The following is a 23611-nucleotide window of genomic DNA, read 5'->3' as shown; positions in this document are numbered from 1 at the left end:
AATTCAGTTACTAGTTCCGTAATATTAACTACCATTTATTAGTGGATACACAGCCTTGTCTGTGGAATGAGAGTGGTTATAGGACAATCGTTTTGTTAATCTAACTGGCTTTATTAAATGATTCAAGAATTGGAAAGCATCCTACCTAGCAAGTAGATAGGAGCATGCATGGGACACTTTTTTTTTTCTTTTTTTTTTTTTCTTTTTTCTGGGGGGGACACTCTTAAAATCAAAATATACTGGCTCATCATTTCAGGTTTTACCAAAGTCTGATATTAATAGTGTGATTTCCAAGCAGTCACTGCCTTAGTTTTCTTCCCTATTAACTCTTACAATTTTATGTCAAGCCACTATTTTTTAACCAGAAATGTTATTATGATTTGAATTATTTTCTCCTTTTATGGTCAACTAATACAAGTCTTTTTTTCCCTTCAAAATTATTTCTCTCCAATTAATACAGGATAAATTGTCCCACCTGTGGAATTCTCAGAGGATTCTGCAGAATTTGAATCAGTGCCAGTTTTGTCTTTCAAGGTCTGTTTAGGAAGAGTCTCGTCTCTACTTTCTTGTGCTTGGCTTTCTTCCTCCTCCTCCTCACCATCTGGAAACTCCCACTGAGACTCGCCCGACTGTTCGTTTACATAGAAATATCGTCTATGATCCCTAAATTACAAGAAAGAAAACACATGTTTTAAGACCCATTCTCCTACAAAGACACTTCCATTTGGTCCTGTCCCAGGACAGCAGTCTGCTCTCACAGGGACGAACCTCTTCTTAATGGACTGCTATTCACAAAGGCAACAAAGAGCTTTGACAATTGAGGATGAAGAACCAAGGATAATTCAAAGCTATTTGCACTGCCAGCAGCTCTGTGAATACAGCCCTGAGCCCTCTCATTCCAACAGATGACTTAGAAAACACCTCTCACACTTTTTTCTTTCTTTTCTTTTTTTTTTTTTTTTGCCAATGCTTAACAGGGTTTCAAGTTTCATTAACGAAGGGACTCAATCTCCTAGAACACTAATTTCCCTTCCAAAGAAGAGAACAACGAAGTTTGCGAAAGGTGACTCTTCCCCTCTTGGACCGTGGAATTCACATTTCATACTCTTGATATCAAACACAGTGAAAGCTAAAGAGAGGGAGAGGATCTGGGAGCTGAAAAATAAAAGAGCAAAGATTTCAAATAACGAAAAAAAAAAATCAAGAAAAGCCAAATATAAAAAGAAATGTTTTCATCTGACCTGCTGGCAGAAGATAGTAATCTTGTTCTTCATTCACATCTTCAGGCACGAAGCTTTCCTTAACTTCACCGAGGTTAATCAGGAGTAGTTGCTTCCAGAGGTCCTGTAAAGCGCACAGAGCTCTCGCATGCGCTTAACCCCCAAGCCCGCCCTACTCCGTGCAACAACACTCTGGAGAGTAAAAACCAGCTTTGTCCATCTTGGGAAAAAATCCGTTACATGGAACACTTTAAACATTGCTTTTTGTTTCTCCATGGCTGGCCCAGACTCTGTAAGTGCTTGCGGTGCTTTGCCTGCCCGGCACCGCTAACTGCAGCTGCTCTCAGTCTCCAGACAGGCTGTCATGTCGTCAGGTGGTGGTGATCACAAATCATGTCTGAGATGTCAAAGGTGAAAGGTGAAAAGGGGAGAAGAGTGCGTACCTGTCCCAGTGGCAGGACCAGCCTTTAGGAGTGGCGTTTATTTCATACTGTTTTAGTTGTTCTGCTGCATCCTGAAGTTTTCGTTTAAGGTAGTTTCCATTAAGAGCCCCTTCCCTCCAGTCCGCAATCCGAGTCTAGAATCAACAAATGGAGAAGTTAAAGGCTTATTGTTATGTCAGGAAGCAGAAGTAAAAGGGACATGTTTTCTAGTCCATGACCATATTGCTGGATTCTCACAAGGACAACAGACCAAAAAAAGAAGAGCTAAAGCTGCTCTTAATTTCATAAAAAAATCTTGTTTGCTCTGTAGAGTTCTAAAAAAGGTGACTGGACTATAGTACATTTTTATACTGCCAACTCTCCAGTATCTAAAAATGAGTAGCAGTTTTGTTTTCCCCTTGGACTATATTAATTCCTTAGCAATTTTACCTTTGTTTGGTAGATAGTTCAGCCAGTTCAGTAATGTGATTCATAAAAAACAATGATTCAAAAAAAAAAAAAAAACAAACCCCAAAGGTTCAGTCCTTAAGGAAGTCAGCTTCCTATGGGAACTGTTCCTTACTGAATCCTATCCTGCCACGTTACGAACTATGCAAACTACAAATAGGACTCAGAACTTTTCTCCTTAAAAAGATTTGTAACCCTATAGCACTTATAAAGTCTTTCAACATTACATGGCCTCATCTGATCACTATCAATAGAATTTTGTTAGAAAACAGGTCGATATTAAAATACATCCCATTCTCTGTTGGTGGAGCATGTGACTCTTGATCTCAGGGTCTTGAATTTTTTTTTCAGGGTCTTGAATTTGAGCCCCACAATGGGCATAAAGCTTACATAAAACAAAAAAACAAAACAAAAAAAACACTTTTTAAAGATTTTATGAGACAGCTCACACTCATGCACAAGCAAGAGACAGGGAAAAGAAGACCTGATATGCTGAGCACAAAGCCCGACATGAGGCTCAGTCTTGCCACCCTAAGATCAGGATCTGAACTGAAATCAAGCGTTAGATGCCTAACCAACGGAGCCAACCCCCAATTTTTTTTCAAAAAAATTTTATTTATTTACTTGAGCAAGGGAGTACAAGAGAGAGTTAATGTGAGAGCGCGCGCAAGCACATGAACAGGGGGGAGGGCAACAGAAGAGGGAAAAGCAGACTCATTAAGCAGGGAGCCTGATGCAGGGCTCAATCCCAGGAGCCTGGGATCATGACCTGAGCCAAAGGCAGATACTTTTTTAAAAAAAGATTTATTTATTTATTTATTTATTCATTCATTCATTCATTCATTCATTCATTCATTCATTTATTCGGTGGGGGGGGGTTGGGGGGGGGCTGAGACACAGGCAAAGGGAGAAGCAGGCTCCATGCAGGAAGCCTGACACGGGACTCAATCCCAGGTCCCCAGGATCACACCCCGGGCTGCAGGCGGCGCTCAACTTCTGCGCCACTGGGGATGCCCCAAAGGCAGATACTTAATCAACTAAACCCAGGTGCCCCTCAAAAAAATTTTTAACAACAACAAAAAAAAGGCCTATTTTTAAAAAAATTTATGCATGAGAGACACATACAGAGAGAGGTGGAGACATGGCAGGAAAGGAGCAGGCTCCATGCAGGGAGCCCGATGTGGGATTTGATCCTGGGATCCCAGGATCACGCCCTGGGCTGAAGGCAGACGCTCGACCACTGAGCCACCTAGGTGTCCCCAATATATGCCTATTGAAGGTAGTATCACCACACATAAAATCTCAGTATCTATCTTCATTATTATATTTTGCATTGGGTAATACACAGTTTTATTTCCTGGGTTGGTGGTTCAAATATGCGTCAAAGTTAAAAATTACTTAACTAATTAATTAAGATTTTATTTATTTACTCATGATAGACAAAGCGACAGAGAGAAGCAGAGACACAGGAAAAGGGAGAAGCAGGCTCCATGCCGGAGCCCAACGCAGGACTTGATCCCAGGTCTCCAGGATCAGGCCCAGGGCGGAAGGCAGCGCTAAACCGCTGAGCCACCCAGGGATCCAATGTTAAAAATTTAAATTTAGGATTAAAACGCATAAGACAAATGCCTCACAAATACAGCATTTTACTCAAATACCAATTATACCAAAAACGGCTAAATTACCTCAGTCTGTAGAAGCAGCACATGAAAGTTGGAGATGGATTGTCTATTAATGCCTAGGAATTCAAATTTACTTGTCAGGGTATTTGCCAGTTCTCCAATCTGAAACTGTAATGTGGGAAAGAAAAAGAGGAAGAAATAAAATCGAATCAGCAATGTATTTTTTTTAAAGACTTTATTCATGAGAGACAGAGAGAGAGAGAGAGGCAGAGACGCAGGCAGAGGGAGAAGCAGGCTCCATGCAGGGAGCCCGACGTGGGACTCAATCCTGGGACTGCAGAATCACACCCTGGGCCGAAGGCAGGCACTTACCCACTGAGCCATGCAGGTATCCTGAGCAATATTCTTTGTATTATGTAAAATGTTTCATTTATTCTTAAATATGCTTTAAAAAATGGGTCTGCCTAGAAACAGCCTTTCTTAAACAGCTGCATATAAACAGTTATGTACAGAAGACAAGATTCTAGTTTAAATGAATTCACATAACAAGTGACAAATGACAAGTCTAGAGAAATTAAATGCATATGTACTCTGAGACAACACAGGATTCAACAGGTGTGAACAGATATTAAATGACACAACTCCTGATAGTATCCAAACTATCATTTATCCATTACTAATTGCTTACACTAGCTACACACTGAACAAAATTAATTCTCCCAGTCCCTTTCACATGGTTATACACTAGCCAGTGACTGGATAAACTCTTTCAGTTCAAAAGAATGTGTTAAATGGTTTTTATAACAGACCATCCTTAAATAGCCACATACTATGTGATCCATTCTCATATTAGGCTTGAAATAAAATCAGAACCAAATTTGCCCTTGTGTAAGGACAAATAGTTCACAAAGGAATTAAACTTGTAACTTTGTTTCTTTAGTACATCCAAACTAGAGAAAGCCTATTTGATAAGCTGTTATTGCTTTCCAATGAAGGCTTAACTTTTAAGAAAGCAATTAAGACATGTAAAATTTATCTTTAGATAATTTCTCTACAACAAGTCAGTCCTATAATTTAATGTTTCAGCGTGACCTATGACCTTTCCAACTAACGACATAAATGATTTATATATGGAGAGAAGTAAAGATCACTCTTACTACTTGCTAATAAAGAATTACTTTAACGGTTACCCCATTTAAAAGTATTTGCTGGGGTGCCTGGACAGCTGAAGCATCTTTTTTTTTTTTTTTTAAGATTTAATTTATTTATTTATGGAGAGAGAGAGAGAGAGAGAGAGAGAGAGAGAGAGGCAGAGGCAGAAATACAGGAGGAGGGAGAAGCAGGCTCCATGCTGGAAGCCCGACGTGGGACTCGATCCCGGGACTCCAGGATCGCGCCCTGGGCCAAAGGCAGGTGCTAAACCACTGAGCCACCGAGGGAACCCTGAAGCACCTGTCTTACATTCATTCAGGTCATCATCTCAGGGTTCTGGAATTTGGTCCTGCATCGGGCGTCCCCTGTTGAGCAGGGAGCCTGCTTTTCCCTCTCTCTCTGCTACTCCCCCATGCTTGTACTCACTCTAATAAACAAAATCTTTTTAAAAATTTAAAAAAATTGTCAAGCTGTATTAATATACATACTTTCAAATCCTGTTCTTCTTCTTTAGGTGCTGTTTGTACTTTTGTCTTTTCTGGAGATTCTTCTGCTTCCATCTCTTTGTCTGAATTCTCGTCTATTTTTTCTGAAGTGTCAGCACCAATTACTATAAAAGAAACCATGTGAAATTAAATCAAAAGGACAAATACATAGTACCCCACATATATATTTTCTTATCCCTGTAGCACATATCTGAAAAAAGTTCTTAGGTCTTTTTCCTATGCTTGTGGTTTTCCTTATTCAAGAAACCCTAATGACTTACCTACCATCTTTATAAAGCCAAAATACTTTAACCTTTATAATCTTTCTTAAAATGTCTTTAACAAAAAAACAAACAAAAAAATTCTTTAACATTTAATTCATTTTACTACTGCAGTCTCTGCTTTCCCTTTCTGCCTCATCTGTTTATCCTTTCTAATCCTCTATTCCAGAATACCATTGACTCAATTACTTTTCAAGGCTATATATCAAACCTAGGATATAAGGGTTCTTTATGAATTGGGTTTTGGAAAAAAAAAAAAAAAGCTTTCAGAATAGAGGAACATTAATTTTAAACAACCTAATAACCTCCTTTCTGAACTGATTAAGGCTTGCAGACAGTCTTTTTTTTTTGTTTTTTTAGATTTATTTATTCATGAGAGACACACAGAGAGAGGCAGAAACATAGGCAGAGGGAGAAGCAGGCTCTCTGTGGGGAGTCCAATGTGGAACTCGATTCCAAGCCCCGGGATCACGACCTGAGCCAAAGGCAGATGCACAACCACTGAGCCACCCAGGTGCCCTTGCAGACAGTCTTTATTGGACACACTTACTCTTCTGATTGGTGATGTCTACTGGAGTAAAATATATGAACTGTGTTACCTGCTTACCACTTGCTTACCAAACTAATTCACATATACAATGTAAGATCATTCTGTCATGAAGTTTTCAGTCATTAAAAAAAAAAACAAAACAACAACAGGGGATTCCTGGGTGGCTCAGGGGTTTGGTGCCTGCCTTTGGCCCAGGGCGCGATCCTGGAGTCCCGGGATCAAGTCCCGTGTCGGGCTCCCGGCATGGAGCCTGCTTCTCCCTCCTCCTGTGTCTCTACCTGCCCCCCCCATCATGAATAAATAAATAAATCTTTAAAAACAAACAAACAAACAAACCAGGGGTGTGTGGGTGGCACATGGTACAGGTCATGATCCTGCAGATACTAGGATCAGGCCCTGAAAGGCTCCCTGCTCAGCAGGGGTCTGTTTCTCCCTTACTCTTTCCCTGTCTTCCCTGTTTGTGTTCTTTCCTTAAAATAAATAAATAAAATAACCACATTTAAGTTTTTTCTGGACTCTGGTTAATCTTAGATCTAAAGAAGTAACGTGTTTTTAACATCACTTTCAACAGCTTTTATTAGCTTAAAAGTTTATATCCTAAGTATTTAACCTCATCATATAATGGCCTTGCTCTTATCATTAATACTCCTTCTGCGTTTTCAAATTGGAACCAACTCCTTCTCTCTTCCATTTATTAGTTTATAATTCATTTGTATATTAAAGATCTTACATTTGGTGGCAGGTATAAGAATTTAACAATTTAAAGCACCACTAGAGCTCTAAGACTAGAATATATATACATATTTTTAAAAGATTTTATTATTTATCTGAAAGAGAGAAAGAGTGTGTGTGCATGTGCAGGCAGAAGGAGAGAAAGAGAGGCAGACTCCCCATCGAGCAGGGACCTAGACGTGGGGCTTGATCCTGGGACCCCAGGATCACTACCTAAGCCAGTTAGATGCCCTACCAATTGAGCCACACAGGCATCCCTAAAATTAGAATATTTTAGAGGGTAATTAGATCAATATGTATATACCCCTTGACCTAGCAATGTATCTTTAGGAATCTGTACCATAACACTAAAATCTACATAAAGATATATATACACCAGCACGTTTATTAGAGCTTTATTTTAATCATTAAATATCATAAGAAATACAACCAACGAAGTGAGCACTCAAGTAACTACAACCCAGCTTAACAGAAGACTATCACTGCCACTTCTTAAGTTCCCAATGTCTCTGCCATCATGTCCACAAGAGACATCATCTCTACCTCAACGGTGTAAGTACCTTCCTTTAGTTTCATCATGGATAGATCTTTAAGCACAGTATTTTTGTCCATTTTCCAACTTATTTTTTAATCTAAACTTTAAGGTTTTTTTTTTTAAGATTTTATTTATTTATTCATGAGAGACATAGAGAGAAGCAGAGACACACATAGGGAAAAGCAGGCTCCTTGCAGGAAGCCCAACACGGGACTTGATCCCGGGACCCCAGGATCTTACCCTGAGCCGAAGGCAGCCACTCAACTGCTGAGCCACCCAGGCGTCCCTAAGATTTTATATATTTATTCATAAGAGAGACAGAGAGGCAGAGACATAGGCAGAGGGAGAAGCAGGTTCCGTGCAGGAAGCCCAATGTGGGACTCAATCCCAGCACTCTGGGATCACACCCTGAGCCAAAGGGAGACGCTCAATCGCTGAGCCACCCAGGCGTCCCAATTTTCCAACTTATATACAGGAAATATTAACATATATGTTCTCCTGTAGTTTTTTAAATTCAACACTATTGTTTCTTAGATTCATGTTAATATATTAACTGTAGATCATCCATATTTCACTGTCATTTAGTATTCAATTTCAAGAATACACTAGAATTTATCCATTCTATCTTGGAGATTTGAATGGCCTTGTACATATTGCTGGATAATACAAATGCAGTATTGTTAACAGTGAAACCTGGACATAACTTAAATGTCCATGAATGGAGAATAGTTAAATGAAAATATCTATACCACAGAATAATTTTAAATGCTTTAAGTGAAAAAAGTATGTCCCCTAACAATCCATGTGGTTCATCTGTGGCAAAAAATTACATATGCACATGTGTACTATACATACATACACAACTAGAAAATGAATATAGAGGGAAAGGTTCTAGAAGGATATAGGTAGGTAAAGGACAGCAAAAATAGACCTCAGGGGTAGGGAATAAGAATAGGGAAAAGAACAAGGGAGACTTTTAGATTTCTACTTCATATTATATATTGTGATTGAAAAAAATTTCAGGGCAGCCCTGGTGGCTCAGAGGTTTAGTGCCGCCTTCAGCCCAGGGTGTGATCCTGGGGAGCTGGGATCGAGTCCCACATCAGGCTCCCTGCATGGAGCCTGCTTCTCCCTCTCTTTCTGTGTGTCTCATGAATAAATAAAAATCTTTAAAAAAATAAAAGGCTCAAAGTGTTATCTCCTCCTTTTTGCTAAAGAGGGATCCAAAGAAGGGTAAAGATTTCCCTTTTGTATCTTTCAACTCTGAAAGTTTAATGTAACACATGTATTACCAGTTTCTCCATTTTCTGGAGTCTCCCGTCCAGTTTTGCTAGAACTCCGGCTCGTAGATTCTGGACTTGTAGCTCGAACAAACATCTTCCATTTCCCCCTTTTAGACATAAGTCTACGCATTCCATCCTGAGATGCTGGCTGGCTGATGTCAGAACATGGACTAGACCCTGACACACTACCATCTCCTTCCTCCAAGGCTCGTAACTCTGCCTGTGATGAACATGACAACAAAGTTGGATTGTCATTAACTGTTTATCAACATTTAAGAATTTGTGAGTACCAAGAATGAGAACCATGTGTTACAAGAATTAAAATCTTTTGAGAATAGAAATATTTCTTAATACATTTTTCCATGAGAGCCAAGCATTATATGCTTGTATTTTATTATTACTCAGTAAGTTTACTCATGATTGTAGTTAACAATTATCAATTTAAAGGGGATAGATTCTAAGGGATAGGTTCTAGAGATCCACTGAGACAAATTTTCCAATACATGAACACAATAAAGTCTAGCTTAGCTTGTCCCTCTCCATAACTTAAAATTTTTCAAAAGGGGGAAAGCTTCAAGATATTGCTGTCATAACACCTGTTAAGATTTTGTTCATACTCAAAAGTAGCAGATGAAACTGTTTCAAGAAAAGCCAGGACTGAAAATAAGTAAAAATCAACCTCTCAATCAGGAAAGTTTCCTGTGAGCCATCTTTTTTGAAAGGGAAGCACATGAAACTACTGGTTCCTCTTAATTTTACAAAGCCCATGTACTAACTTTGCAAACAATGCCATGGATGATCACTGGAAGTCAATCTATACTTTATGTGTTAAAAACCAAGTTATCACCAAGAATTTAAAATGCTCATTTGTTAAGAAGCTAAATAAAAGATACGTTACTCACTGTATCCAGCTATCTTTAAATCAGAGCAATATGGGTATTTATTAGTTGTCAACTATCAAAAGCATCATCAGGAACCAAAAGAATTACAACTTCCTGATTTAAGTTTTTATCGTGTAAGCTTAAACCTATCTAGAAAAAAGGTTAAGGAAAACACACCAATAAAAGTAATACACTGAGCACAATGATACCAGAGTGTAACAGTACTGAGGGGAGAAAAAGCATTTTAAAATACTTACTTTTTTTCTTTCCAAAACAAGCTCCAGCTCAAGGGTATCTTGTTCCTCTTCTTCTTCACTTTCTCCAGATTGAACAACACTACAAAGATCCTCCTGAGAAGGGTCTTCCATGTTGTCTAATGTAATTTCCTGTGGCTTTACTATTGTTGCTGCTTCTTCTACTGTTGTACTTGTTTCTTTCACTTCTGAAACTGGCTCTGCTTCTTTACAAATTACTTTTCTTCTCCATCTTTCTTCTTCCTCTTTTATTCCCTCAGGCAACAAAGGAGCAAGCAGTGATGCTGCCACCCCTTTCTTCTCCTCCTCACTATTTGAGAGAGCCTGAATTCCTTCATTTACTTCCTATGAAAATTAAAATAACCTCATTTATTAAAACAAAACAAAATCTCACCCAAGTATATATCCAATTGTTCATGCCAGAAATGACGATTTTTCAATCACTGGATATTCTTAAAAACCATTAACTCCCAAAAGGTCAGTACATATATTTGTACCATTCTCTTCACATGAACGTATCATGAACACTGTTTACTTTAGAAAGCACTATTGGACTAGAACCTACTTCTGGATGGGATTCATACATATCCTCCCCTCTATTCTCCAAATCTAAAGGCAGGTTAGCAGAAGCAGAATTTAGGGACGCGTAGGTGGCTCAGTGGTTGAGCATCTGCCTTCAGCTCAGGGCGTGATCCTCCGGTCCAGGATCAAGTGCCGCATCAGACTCCTTGCAGGAAGCCTGCTTCTCCCTCTGCCTGTCTCTGCCTCTCTGTGTCTTTCATGAATAAATAAAATCATAGAAAAAAAAAGCAGAATTTAAATAATTAAGATCTGGGGATCCCTGAGTGGCTCAGCGGTTTGGCGCCTGCCTTTGGTCCAGGGTGTGATCCTGGAGTCCTGGGATCGAGTTCCGCATCGGACTCTCTGCATGGAGCCTGCTTCTCTTTCTGCCTGTGTCTCTGCCCTGCTCTCTCTCTCTCTCATGAATAAATAAATAAAATCTTTAATAAATAAGATCTGAGTTTTGTCAATTCAACATATGACTGGATAAATAGCCACCCTCTGTATAATGACAGAAATGCTAGAAAGGTGATTTAGAGGAAAGGGAAATAATTCTAAAATGAAATGTGATTATACTTAAAAGCACCCATTTCCTCCTTTGGGTAATACTTAGTCTACCTCCCTCCTAGAGTTGCAAAGACCAAATTACTCTAAAAGTATGTATGTATATGTTTATCTTTAAGTAAACTCCACACCCAACGTGGGGCTTACACTCACAATCCTGAGATTAAGATTTGCATGCTCTATCAACTTGAGCCAGTCAAGCACCCCCTGAAAGTACTATTCTGAACTGGAGAAGGAAATGGGAAGCCTTGCCTGCTTGGCTGCTCACACATCTTTCAAATGACCCAATGAGCATGGCACCCTAAGGTTCCAAAGAACCACTGAACTGGATGGATAACTGTCATAAATGCTACACATTAAATATAAACATTAGATTAAATAAAGCTTTAAAAAATGGCATTTATTCTATTTTTCATAGCTGGTTGTAAAATATTAACAGAAGGGTTTTTGTATTTAAGATTTTATTTATTTATTCATGAGAGACATGGAGAGAGGCAGAGACACAGGCAGAGGGAGAAGCAGACTCCATGCAGGAAGGCCGATGTGGGACTCGATCCCAGGACCCCAGGATCATGCCCTGAGCCAAAGGCAAATGCTTAACCGCTGAGCCACCCAGGGGCCCAAGAGAAGATTTCTATACCTGTGCCAGTGTAACAAATTCTTTAGATTTGAAATAAGCAAATGAAATAAGTTGGTAAAACTGACCTTTTTAACTTCTCGCTTTGCTATCACTGGTCCACTTTTACTACTGGAAACAGAAACGTTTTTCTCCTTAGTATACACGTCTGTATTAACCACAAAATTAGCTTCAGCACCTGTTACAGAACTAAAAACAAACAAAAAATATGTATATATGTATACACACACACACACACTTAAAAAGACAAACAGAGACAAATATTATCAACAAAAGATAAGACTCTAACTTCCAAGTAATTTATGTTTCAAGTCTATTCTTACCTGGGCTGGTAATGTTGTAATCCCTGTACCTGGGTGGCAAGATACTGGGGTAACTCCCAAGTCACTTCATTCGTTTGTGTGTTCCAATAATAATAGCATCCTGTGTTCTCATCCCAGACTTCCTGCCAATCTCCCATCTCAATTCCAACTATAAGAAAATAAAACAAAATTTAAAAAATTTAAAAAGGACAAATTTCTCATCAACAAAACTAAAGAACAACCTACTGAATGGGGGAAGATATTTGATAAATGGTTAATACCCAAAATACAACTTGACGGGATGAGCACTGGGTGTTACTCTGTATGTTGGTAAATTGAACAATAAAAAATAAATTATTAAAAAAAAAAATACCCAAAATACAGGGCAGCCTGGGTAGCTCAGCGGTTTAGTGCCACCTTCAGCCCGGGGCGTGATCCTGGAGACCCGGGATCGGGTCCCATTTCAGGCTCCCTATATGGAGCCTGCTTCTCCTTCTGTGTCTCTGCCTGTGTGTGTGTGTGTGTGTGTGTGTGTGTGTGTCATGAATAAGTAAATAGACATTTTTTTAAAAATTGGAAAAAAAGAAAAAAAATACTCAAATACATTAAAAAAAAACTTACACAACCAAAAAAAATCCAATTAAAAATGGGCAGAAGACCTCTCCAAAAACGACATACAGATGGCTGACACATGAAAAAATGATCAACACCACTCATCATCAGGGAAATGCAAATCAAAACTACTAGATATTATCCTATATCTGTCAGAATGGCTAAAATCAAAAACAGAAGAAACAACAGATGTTGGTGAGGATGCGGAGAAAAAAGAACCCTCTTGCACTGTTGGTAGGAATGCAAAGTGGCGCAGCCACTATGGGAAATAGTATGGAGATTCCTCAAAAAATTTAAAATATGATTTCCAATCCAGAAATCACACTACTCGTTATTTATCCAAAGCCTATGAAAACACTAGTTTGAAAGGATAATATATACATCCCTATGTTTATAGCAGCATTACTTATGATAGCTAAATTATGGAAACAGCCCAAGGATCCATCAATAAAGATATATATAGATATATATACACACACACACATATATATACATACACACACACACATATATATACATACATACATACACACACACACCCCCAATGGAGTATTATTCAGACAAAAAAAGAATGAAATTTTGCCATTTATGGGATGCCTTGGTGGCTCAACAGTCAAGCATCTGCCTTCGGCACAAGGAGTGATCCTGGAGTCCCAAGATCAAGTCTCATATCAGGCTCCCTGCACAGAGCCTGCTTCCCCCTCTGCTTATGTCACTGCCTCTCTCTCTCTCTCATGAATAAATAAAATCTTAAAAAAAAATTTTTTTTTTTGCTATTTACAACAACAGACAGTAGAGAGTATAATGCTAAGCAAAGTTCAGTCAGTCAGAGAAAAACAAATACCATATGATTTCACTCCTGTGGAAGTTAAGAAACAAGTGAGCAAAGGGGAAGAAAAAACAAAAAGAGACAAACCGAGAAAAAGACTCTTAACTATAGAGAACAAACTGACTGTTACCAGAGGGTAGGTAGGTATGGGTAAAATAGGTAATAGGGATTAAGAAATGCACTTATGAGCATGGAATAAGGACAGTATTGCTAAATCACTATATTGTAAACCTAATACTAATATAGCACTGTATATTAACTATACTGGAATTAAAATTAAAAGTGACTCTTTTCCTCCCCGGCTGCTTGAACCTCGGCTGCCATCATGAACGACACTGTAACTATCCGGACCAGGAAGTTCATGACCATCCGACTGCTTCAGGGGAAACAGATGATTATTGCTGTTCTTCACCCCGGGAAGGCAATAGTACCCAAGCAAGAAATTCGGGAAAAACCAGCCAAAACGTACAAGACCACACCAGATGTCATATTTGTATTTGGATACAGAACCCATTATGCTGGTAGCAAGATAACTGACTTCGGCATGACTTATGATTCCTTGGATTATGCAAAGAAAAATGAACCCAAACGTAGACTTGCAAGACACGGCCTGTATAAGAAGAAAAAGACTTCAAGAAAACCGCAAAGAACGCAAAAACAGAATGAAGAAAGTCAGGGGGGGACTGCAAAAGCCAACATTGGTGCTGGCAAAAAGTGAGCTGGAGATTGGACAACAGGAGGAATAAGGATTCTGCAGTGGCTTTATCTGTGGTAATTGTGCAGATTTTTCATGAGAGGACTAATAAACTAAGAACATTAAAAAAATAATAAAAATAAATTAGGGGATCCCTGGGTGGCGCAGCGCTTTGGCGCCTGCCTTTGGCCCAGGGCACGATCCTGGAGACCCGGGATCGAATCCCACGTCGGGCTCCTGGTGCATGGAGCCTGTTTCTCCCTCTGCCTGTGTCTCTGCCTCTCTCTCTCTCTCTCTCTCTCTGACTATCATAAATAAATAAAAATTAAAAAATAAATTAAAAATAAATTAAAAGTGGAAAAAAAAAAAGCACAAATTTCAGGTAATTCTGACCTCCTATCCCAAGCCAGCTCAAAGCTGTAACAATCTAACACAGGGTTCCACCATAACACTGTTAACTTTTGAGCTAGGGATGCCTGAGTGGCTCAGTGGTTGAGCATCTACCTTTGGCCCAGGGCATGATCCTGGAGTCCTGGGACTGCGTCTCACATTGGGCTCCCTGCATGGAGCCTGCTTCTCCCTCTGCCTGTCTCTGTCTCTCTCTCTCTGTGTGTCTCTCATGAATAAAGAAATTAAATCTTAAAAAAAAAGAAAAAAAAGAATTGAGGCTGGATAGTTCTTTTTGTGGTGGGGGCAGTCCTATGTAGTGTTTAGCATCCCAGATTCTACTCACTAGATGCATTAACAATTTGCCACCCCCTGTTGTGAAAACCAAAAATGTCTTCAGACATTGGCAAATGTCCCCTGGGGATCAACTCCTTCTCAAATCATCTTTGCACACATGGCTCAAAAAAGCAGTTTGATAGTCCAAAAATATATTTTCAATGCTCCCCTCCCCAATTTCTAAAACAATGGCCTTTACTATTCACTTGGCCTAACTCCAACTGGTGAAAAGGGCAAGCAATTTTTTTTTCCTTTTTTGCAATTATTTTTCAAAAGATACAATTATTATCCTAGTAATTCTCAGAGAAAACAGTCCTCCTTATCATCTTCCAAATAGTGTATTTAATGGGCCAGAATCCTAAAGTCTCAAGCTAAAGGATACAAGCTTTCATCTTTGGGAATCTCAATGCCGCCTACAACACCTTTAAAGATGGCACTTTAGATTTCTTAAAAAAATAAAAAATAAAGAAATCAAAGGATAAAAAAATAAGTAAATAAAATCAAAGGATTAAGCTTACCTCCTGCTAGTGAGCACTGAGTATCATATTGCCACCCTGCTGTTTGAGTTGAGTCTGTTCCATTTGAAGTAGTAGAAGAAAGGGCAGATGTTGTGGATTCCTTTGGCTCTGGTCGAGGTGGAGTTGGAGGTGGAGCAGAAGCTCCTATAGAAGATGCAGGCTGAGGAGCTGTTATAGCATCAATCTCCTTTAGAATGAAAATATTAACAGATGCATTAATAACCTCAAAACCAGAAAACAGGAAATGACAATCACCATTAAAAAAAAAAAATTCTACGTGATCAGTTCTCAGCTTTTTGAATCAAAACTCTCATCTTCCAATTACATAAAACCTCCCAAACCCTTTAATTATCCATTTTTTCCCTCTGTTTACAAGCTTTACAAAAAAGAGAAGAGAGCAGTGGGGAGGACTAAGGAAGAGAGATGGAAAGGGAAAAGAAGGGAGAGGGAGACATTGAAACTGAGAAAAGTAGGCTAACCACCTGGGATCCAGGTCCCAAAGTGGCTTCAGTAACTAAAAATCCAAAAAGCACCACTAACCGCTAGGAAGTTGGCCAATGTACTATCAATATCAGCTGACTGGTTTCCATTCGCCTCTTTAGACTGTGCTGGTTTTTCTGAAACATCACTCTCATCATCATCACTGTCAGCATATGCACCAAGTAAGCACAGACCTCCTAGAAATAAAACGGTAAACAACATCCTTAACAACAATGCCAGTATGCCCCAGAAGTACTCCCCCCCCAAAAAAAAAAAAAAAAAAAAAGACATGGTTCTTCAGAGATTTCCTTTTTTTTAAAAGAGAGAATTTATTTTTATTTATTTATTTTTAAAGCTTTTGTTTATTTATTCATGAGAGACCCACAGAGAGTGAGGCAGAGACACAGGCAGAGGGAGAAACAGGCTCCATGCAGGGAGCCCAACGTGGGACTTGATCCTGGGTCTCCAGGATCACACCACGGGCTGAAGGCAGCGCTAAACCACTGAGCCACCCGGGCTGCCCAGAGATTACATTTACTACAGATTAGAATACAACCTCAAAATAAATCATCACTGAACTACCAGAAAGATATACATTACATTATGCATTTAGAGCTAATAAAATCATCCACATAGCCGCTTGACATCCTTCTCAAAATACACACTCAATTTCAATTAGCCTCATACTCTGTCAAAAATAGCACATAATAGGGGATCCCTGGGTGGCTGAAAGGTTTAGCACCGCCTTTGGCCCAGGGGATGACCAGGGATCGGGTCCCACATCAGGTTCTCTGCATGGAGCCTGCTTCTCCTTCTGCCTGTGTGTCTGCCTCTCTCTCTCTGTGTCCCTCATGAATAAAAGCTTTAATAAAAAAAAATAATAAACGTAAAAACAGTAAGTAAAATCTTTAAAAAAAAGCACATAGTAAATCGTGATTTTAGAATTTGTTGCTTTATCTGCCCATCTCAAACAAGCAATTACGGTTTAGTAGATGAAAACAATGAGTTTTTAAAAAAATTTTAAGGTTTTATTTATTAAAGAGAGAGCAAGAGCACAAGCAGGGTGAGGGCAGGGGGAGAGAGTGAGTAGTAGACTCCCCACATAGCATGGAGCCTGATGGGCTCGATCTCACAACCCTGAGATCATGACCTAAGCCAAAGTCAAACACTTAATTAAGACTGAGCTACCCAGGCACCCAGAAACAGAGATTTTTAAAGTTAAAATCATTTTGAATGATTTCAAACAAGAAGCATCAAATCATAATAGAATTCAAAGTGCTAGAACCAAAACAGACAACAAAAATCCAGCTAGAACCAATCATCAATGTTCTTCCTTAAACTCAAGAGTATCAGGTATGGCCTCTGTAATGCTGTGCTATGTATGTCATTTCTTTTTGTACCACCTGTGGCACAATTAAGCAAGCACCTATGCTCTTTTTATAAATCATTTTATTATAATAGGTACATTAAATGTTCAACTCCAGCTAAACTTTCAGCTATCAATAAGACTAAATTTCCCAGTGCTTTGTAACATTCTATGTTCTCAATAAATATTTGGCAAATGAACAGATTTATCAGGAAGTAGATAAAATCTAGTTTTATCATAATTCCATAGATGAATTCATGGGATAACTTAGAAATAAACATAAATTGCTTCATTTATAGTAGTTCACATTCATTGCTTCAGTCATTTAAATCCTGCCTTCGTTACTTTTAGTATATAAGTAAGTCCTTACACTAAAATACTAATTTCTAAAATATTTAAAACTGATTAGAAAAAAAATGATTAGGAAGTTTTTTTTTAATTTTTATTTATTTATGATAGTCACACACACAGAGAGAGGCAGGCAGAGACATAGGCAGAGGGAGAAGGAGGCTCCATGCACTGGGAGCCCGACGTGGGACTCGATCCCGGGTCTCCAGGATCGTGCCCTGGGCCAAAGGCAGGCGCTAAACCGCTGCGCCACCCAGAGATCCCGATTAGGAAGATTTTTAAGTGGACATCTGACAGTGTTCCATTTTTCCGGTTACCAAATATTTTATTTCTCAACATTTTGGGGCACATCAGTCAACTTTTCTGATTTTCTGAACAAGAGATAATAATAGCCTTGTAAGAGTAGTAATACAAAAAGAGGCCTTTCTGGGATCTCTGGGTGGCTCAGTGGTTTAGCGCCACCTTTGGCCCAGGGCGTGGATCCTGGAGTCCCGGGATCGGGTCCCACGGCTCCCAGCATGGAGCCTGTTTCTCCCTCTGCCTGTGTCTCTGCCTCTCTCTCTCATGAATAAATAAAATCTTAAAAAAAAAAAAAAAAGAGAGAGAGAGAGAGAGAGAGAGAGACCTTTCTGTATGAAAAAAATCTGCACTTTAGTATTAACACTGATTTTTTTTTGGGGGGGGAGGCAAGGTTGGGGGAAGGAAGAAAGGATGGGAAATTTGTATTTTTACATAAAAACACTTCTTACAGGGCAGCCAGAGTGGCTCAGTGGTTTAGTGCTGCCTTCAGCCCAGGGCCTGATCCTGGAGACCTGGGACTGAGTCGGGCTCCCCACATGGAGCCTCTCTCTCTCTCTCTCTCTCTCTCTCTCTCTCTCAAATAAAGAAATAAAATTAAAAAACAAAACAAAACAAAAACAACACTTCTTACAGATGATCATGTATGTAATCATCTGAATCACTAGCCTTAATTCTACATCCTTTCGTAAAAGGTTGCAACCAGGTGAGCTGCATGGAATTTTGATTACAAAATTCCCCAAGCAGGGGTAACTTCCCATGCTTAAAGTTGGTCTAACAGTCAATAGGTTTAGCCAAGGCTCCACCTATTCCTTTTTTGCTGTTTAAAGATCTTACTTTAGGGGCACCTGTGGCTCAGTCAGTTGGTTTGGTTAAGTGTTGGCCTTTGGCTCAGGATGGAGCTGTCAGGGCTCCCTGCTCAGCAGTCTGCTTCTCTGCTCAGCAGTCCACTTCTCCTTCTTCCCCCTCCCCACTGCTCATTCTTGCTTGCAAGCTGCTCTGTCTCTCTCGCTCAAAAGAAATAAATAAGGGCAGCCCCGGTGGCGCAGCGGTTTAGCACCGCCTGCAGCCCAGGGCGGGATCCTGGAGACCCGGGATCCAATCCCACTTCGGGCTCCCTGCATGGTGCCTGCTTCTCCCTCTGCCTGTGTCTCTGCCTCTCTCTCTAGCTGTGTCTCTATGAATAAATAAATAAAATCTTAAAAAAAAAAAAAAGAAAGAAAGAAGATCTTAAAAAAAGAAAAAAATATTTTACTCTATTTGACAAAAAGAACATGCGTGTATATACACAAGCAGGGGAATGGCAGAGAGAGGGAGAAGCAGACTTCCCCCCTGATTGGGGAGCCCAACAAAAGAAGTCAATCCCAGGACCCTGAAATCATGACCTGAAGCACCTCAGATGCTTAACCAACTGACCCACCCAGGCTCCCCTCAATTATTCCTTTTTTCTTCACCTCAGAGCTTTTCACAGTACACACATCAAACCACTTACAAGCTAATAACAATGGGTATTAAATAGCAAAGTAAATGAAAATGATTAAACATAGTATTTTGGAGAAATAGGCATATTTAATATTGTAGAGACAACATAAATTATTTAAGAATAATCTGATCACATATACCAAGAGCCACAAACCTCTTCAAATTTCTTAATAAAATCTTGCGGGGGGGGGGGGGGGGGAAGGATGCCTGGGTGGCTCAGCCATTTAGCCCCTGCCTTCAGCCCAGGGCATGATCCCGGAATCCTGGGATCAAGTCCAACATCTGTGCTCCCCGCAGGGAGCCTGCTTCTCCCTCTGCCTGTGTCTCTGTCTCTGTCTCTCATGAATAAATAAGTAAAATCTTTAAAAAAAAAAAAAAAAAAATCTTACAGCTAGATAATTCCATCTTTGAGAATATAACCCCCAAAATAACTCAAAAATTCTTTTCACACAAAGCTTCTGGCAGCTGTATTTAAATACATGAAAGCTGTACACACCTCAAATCCTCTCAAATAGGAGACTAGTAAAGCAAACTACAGCACAGTACCTGATACAATATTAATTTACATTAATCAGATCATTATAAGACTACATGAAATAATGCTAAGGGGACAGGGGCAGCCTCGGTGGCGCAGCGGTTTGGCGCCGCCTGCAGCCTAGGGTGTGATCCTGGAGACCTGGGATCGAGTCCCACATCAGGCTCCCTGCATGGAGCCTGCTTCTCCCTCTCTCTATGAATAAATAAAATCTTAAAAAAAAAAATGTTAAGGGGACAGAAAAGCAAGTCATGAAATGTACGTAAGTTCTAATCACACCTATGAAAATTAGTTCATCATTGATAAGGAACAAGCATGAATTAGTCTATCACTGATAAGGGACATTCCATCCTTGATAAGGAACAGGAATGATAAAGTCATACGTATTATGTAAAGTTGTTTAACTAAAAATAAATAAATGAATAAAAGACTTACAGGACCTATCCCAGACTACTATTGAAATGTTGTTACTACTTAAAACCAGAGGAAGCAAGGACATTCTTCAGAGCCATAGTCCTTAGCTGCTGCTGCTTTTTTTTTTTTTTTTTTGAGGAGTGTTGACTGCTCAATCCTCAATAAGCACAACTTGCAAATCAACTAACTACATAGATAGAAAATAGTTTCTTAGGTGTATACCTTTCTTGATAAGCTTCAAACAGTAACTGTCATATTTCTAGCAACTGTTAACATCTGAACAGTGGTTTTATTTCTTCTGGTAACAGAAACTATTAACATTCAATAGGATAAAAGTATCATAGTAGTCTATTGAACTAATTTCAGAGCTTACTCTGAAATTTTTCTTGGAGAGTTTCACATGCTATTACCATAATATTCTTCTTCATGAAAGCATTAGATAGTCTTGCTCTACTATATCATAAAAGCATATTTTAACAATTTTTTAAAAGCAGCAAATGGAAGAGTAGAACGAGCATCTTTTTTCAGGTGCCCTATAGCACAGAGAGAACTCCAAACTGAAATGAATGAATTATCAGTTATAAGATATTTAGTATCAAACATATTTTGATCTTTAAAGAAATGCACAGAATGAAAGACATCCATGGAACACCCAGATAGTGGGGAGCCAGAAAACCACCAAAAAGCATTAGAAGAGAAGTAGCACAAAGTATTTTGGGTACAGGGAAAAAAGCAACAAATTTTATGTTGGTTAAAGCGTATATACCAGCAAGCCCTCAGACAAAAAAAAAAAAAAAAAAAAAGCTATTTTTATTCTCGGAAATTTTACATTTCCATTTTATGGGAGAATGTGTAATTTAACCACACTGAAGCGTTCAATGAAATACTTTATATAAAAGCCCAATTTGATCCTTATGAGAGACTTTGGAGAAAAGATGGAGGAAAAAACAAAACTGTACCTGTTGCTTTCACGGCTGTAGGTCTGGTGGTCATGACTGGTTTAGGAGGATTCTGAACTCTGGGAACCTCCACCACCACTTCCTGTTCATCTGGATTTTTAAAAAGGAACAAAAGAAAACTAATCTGCCGGTGGACTAGAGAAAACAAGATGACAACATAATCTTCGATTTGACCTTTCAAGTCTAAATTTCACCAATTTGAAAACAGGGTGTGTAAATCCATCGCTGACCCAAATAGTGGGGAGATGATAAAGAAGCGGAGAGCTAGACTCTTCCACGTGACTAGTGGTTTTAACATTAAGAATAGGACTACGGGGGATCCCTGGGTGGCGCAGCGGTTTGGCGCCTGCCTTTGGCCCGGGGCGCGATCCTGGAGACCCGGGATCGAATCCCACGTCGGGCTCCCGGTGCATGGAGCCTGCTTCTCCCTCTGCCTGTGTCTCTGCGCTTCTCTCTCTCTGTGACTATCATAAATAAAAATTAAAAAAAAAAAAAAGAAAAAAAGAATAGGACTACGGTACATGAAAGTACATCTGAAGTAACTCGAAATTTTAAAAATACACACGCACAGAATACATCTCCGGGCTCCGATCGGGCCTTTACAACACCACAGGGATAGCGCCGGAAACGGTCGCCGACTTCTCGGGCATCTGGCCCTCGAAGGAGCGCTGAACAGCTGCTCTTAATCCAAATACGGTCCCGAGGAGAAACAAACAAGTACTCAGGAACCCTCCAGTTCTACTTCTCCGGGAATTTGAGGGGTACCTGCCAATTCGGAGCTACGTTCGCCTTGGCCGGCATTAATCAGTTTGCTCACTTCCGAACTCATTCTTCTTCACGAAGGGGAAAGCGCAGGACGTGTGGAAAAGGCCAGGCTCCCGGTCACCGGGCCTCGGATGCAAAGCTCGTCCTCTCACAACCACCCCCTAAATTACGCAGACCCTAGCGTGCACGCTGAGGAGACTCGGGAAGCCAGGCCCGGCCCTGCGCCAGAGATGGCGCCGCCGGCCCCTTCCGCCGCCCTGAGGCCCCCAGCCGTCCTCCCCTCGGGCCCCACGCAGCAGGCCGCGGGTGCGGAGGCAGCCCGCGCGCCCGGGTTTCTCTTCGTGCCAGGGCCCTGCCGTAGGCCGCAAGTCCCGAGCTCGAGTTTTGGACGCCCCACCTGAGTGTCGGGGCCCCTTGCGCACCTTTACCTTCTGAAGGCGAGTCTTCTGGGGCCGCGGCGGCCGTAGTCACCGTGGCCGTCGTCGTTGTGGTCGGTGGTGCCGCCGAAGCTGCCTGGCTCGGCGCCGCCGCCGCCGCCGCCGTCGAGTCCGGTTCCGTGTCGGGTTCCGGCTCCGGATCCCTGCCCGGCGTGCTGCTCCGGGGGCCCGGCGGAGAGAGCTGCAGGATGGGCCTGCGGCCGGGTACCGCCCGGGACTTCTTCCCCATCGCGAGCCCGAGCGCGAGCCGCGAGCGTCGGCCAGCCGAGAGGGGCGGGCGCTCCGCGCGGCGCTGCGTAATCAATATTCATGCACCGCGACACCGCCTCCTGAGAGAATCCGCTTTTAACCGGCGGAGCGCACGCCCGCGCAAGCGCCTTGGGCTCTTTACGCTATTCTGGCTCCGCCCCCCGAGAGGGGAAGGGCGGGCTTTACCCACGCTGCTAGACGATTGGCTATTTTGATCTATTGAAGGAACCAGAAGCCAATGGAAAAGGGAAAAGAGTGAGCGTCAAGCCAATAGCGCGGAAGGGCCTGAGTTAGAATGACTTTCCATTACGTCGGACTCCACCCATGCGTCTTCTGCGGAGTCGTTTTCTTTATCCTCTTGTCCTCCATCTTGCCCTTCTTCTCTGCTGGCTGTTCGTTGTTTTTTGTTTTGTTTTGTTTTTGTCCATCGGGAAGCTGTGCTGCTTTTCGGGCCCTTCCCGCAGTTTTGTCCTGATTATTGTGGCTTACCTTGGGTTTGACGTTGAACACTAAATAAAATAGTGGGTCTTTTATGCTTTTGTGAGTTTTTTTTTAGAGCACACTTTTGATGTTTGAGGTTTACGTTCCTTGAGCCCTCGCCCCTCCTTGTCTCCTTCCCTACCCCGGAGCCGGCCAGTCGATCGCGAGCTACCGTGCGGCATCACATGGCAAAACTGCATTCCTCAAGACCTGGGGCAGGCGTTATGGCAACCTTGCATCTCAGTGCTGAGCTCCTCCCCAGGGCTCATGGCCTACCCCTGTATCCGTTTCCCTCTTCCTTAGCCTAAGAAATTGGGTGGTATTTATTTTTATATCCCCAGCAGCTCAGGTCTTACTGGAGCACACCAATACTATCTAACATTTACTGGGCACTTACTATGTGTGAGGCACTAAGCACCTTTTACAAGTACGATTGTATTTTATTCTCCCTACAACCTTGTATGGTAGGTAATC

At 40.8% G+C, this 23611-nt stretch overlaps 2 protein-coding genes across 3 annotated transcripts in view; one reads left to right on the top strand and one right to left on the bottom strand.

Annotated features, from left to right (window-relative positions):
- The window catches only part of FNBP4 (formin binding protein 4), a 41634-nt gene extending 18910 nt beyond the window's left edge, over positions 1–22724 (bottom strand). Inside the window, exons 1-12 of one of the 2 annotated variants that reach the window (XM_041722078.1) lie at positions 22394–22724; positions 21207–21296; positions 15866–16002; positions 15326–15512; positions 11971–12118; positions 11716–11836; positions 9889–10230; positions 8760–8970; positions 5373–5494; positions 3796–3900; positions 1664–1797; positions 476–663 (exon numbers count right to left, since the gene is read on the bottom strand). In XM_041722078.1, coding sequence (XP_041578012.1) covers positions 476–663; positions 1664–1797; positions 3796–3900; positions 5373–5494; positions 8760–8970; positions 9889–10230; positions 11716–11836; positions 11971–12118; positions 15326–15512; positions 15866–16002; positions 21207–21296; positions 22394–22637 — 2029 coding nt within the window. In that variant the 5' untranslated portion in view covers positions 22638–22724. The remainder of the gene's footprint in view (positions 1–475; positions 664–1663; positions 1798–3795; positions 3901–5372; positions 5495–8759; positions 8971–9888; positions 10231–11715; positions 11837–11970; positions 12119–15325; positions 15513–15865; positions 16003–21206; positions 21297–22393) is intronic. The other variant, XM_041722079.1, reaches the window with a different exon arrangement.
- Positions 13462–14253, top strand: LOC121471367 (40S ribosomal protein S24-like). The gene has a single exon (XM_041722080.1). It carries the CDS (start codon positions 13716–13718, stop codon positions 14106–14108), a length of 393 nt encoding a protein of 130 aa, XP_041578014.1. The 5' UTR covers positions 13462–13715; the 3' UTR covers positions 14109–14253.
- Positions 22725–23611: the final 887 nt, after the last annotated feature.

The sequence above is a fragment of the Vulpes lagopus genome, chromosome 11 (assembly GCF_018345385.1).
Source record: "Vulpes lagopus strain Blue_001 chromosome 11, ASM1834538v1, whole genome shotgun sequence".
NCBI classification, from domain to species: Eukaryota; Metazoa; Chordata; class Mammalia; order Carnivora; family Canidae; genus Vulpes; species Vulpes lagopus.
Note: the sequence above shows the minus strand (reverse complement) of the source record. Positions and strands in the feature narration are given on the sequence as shown.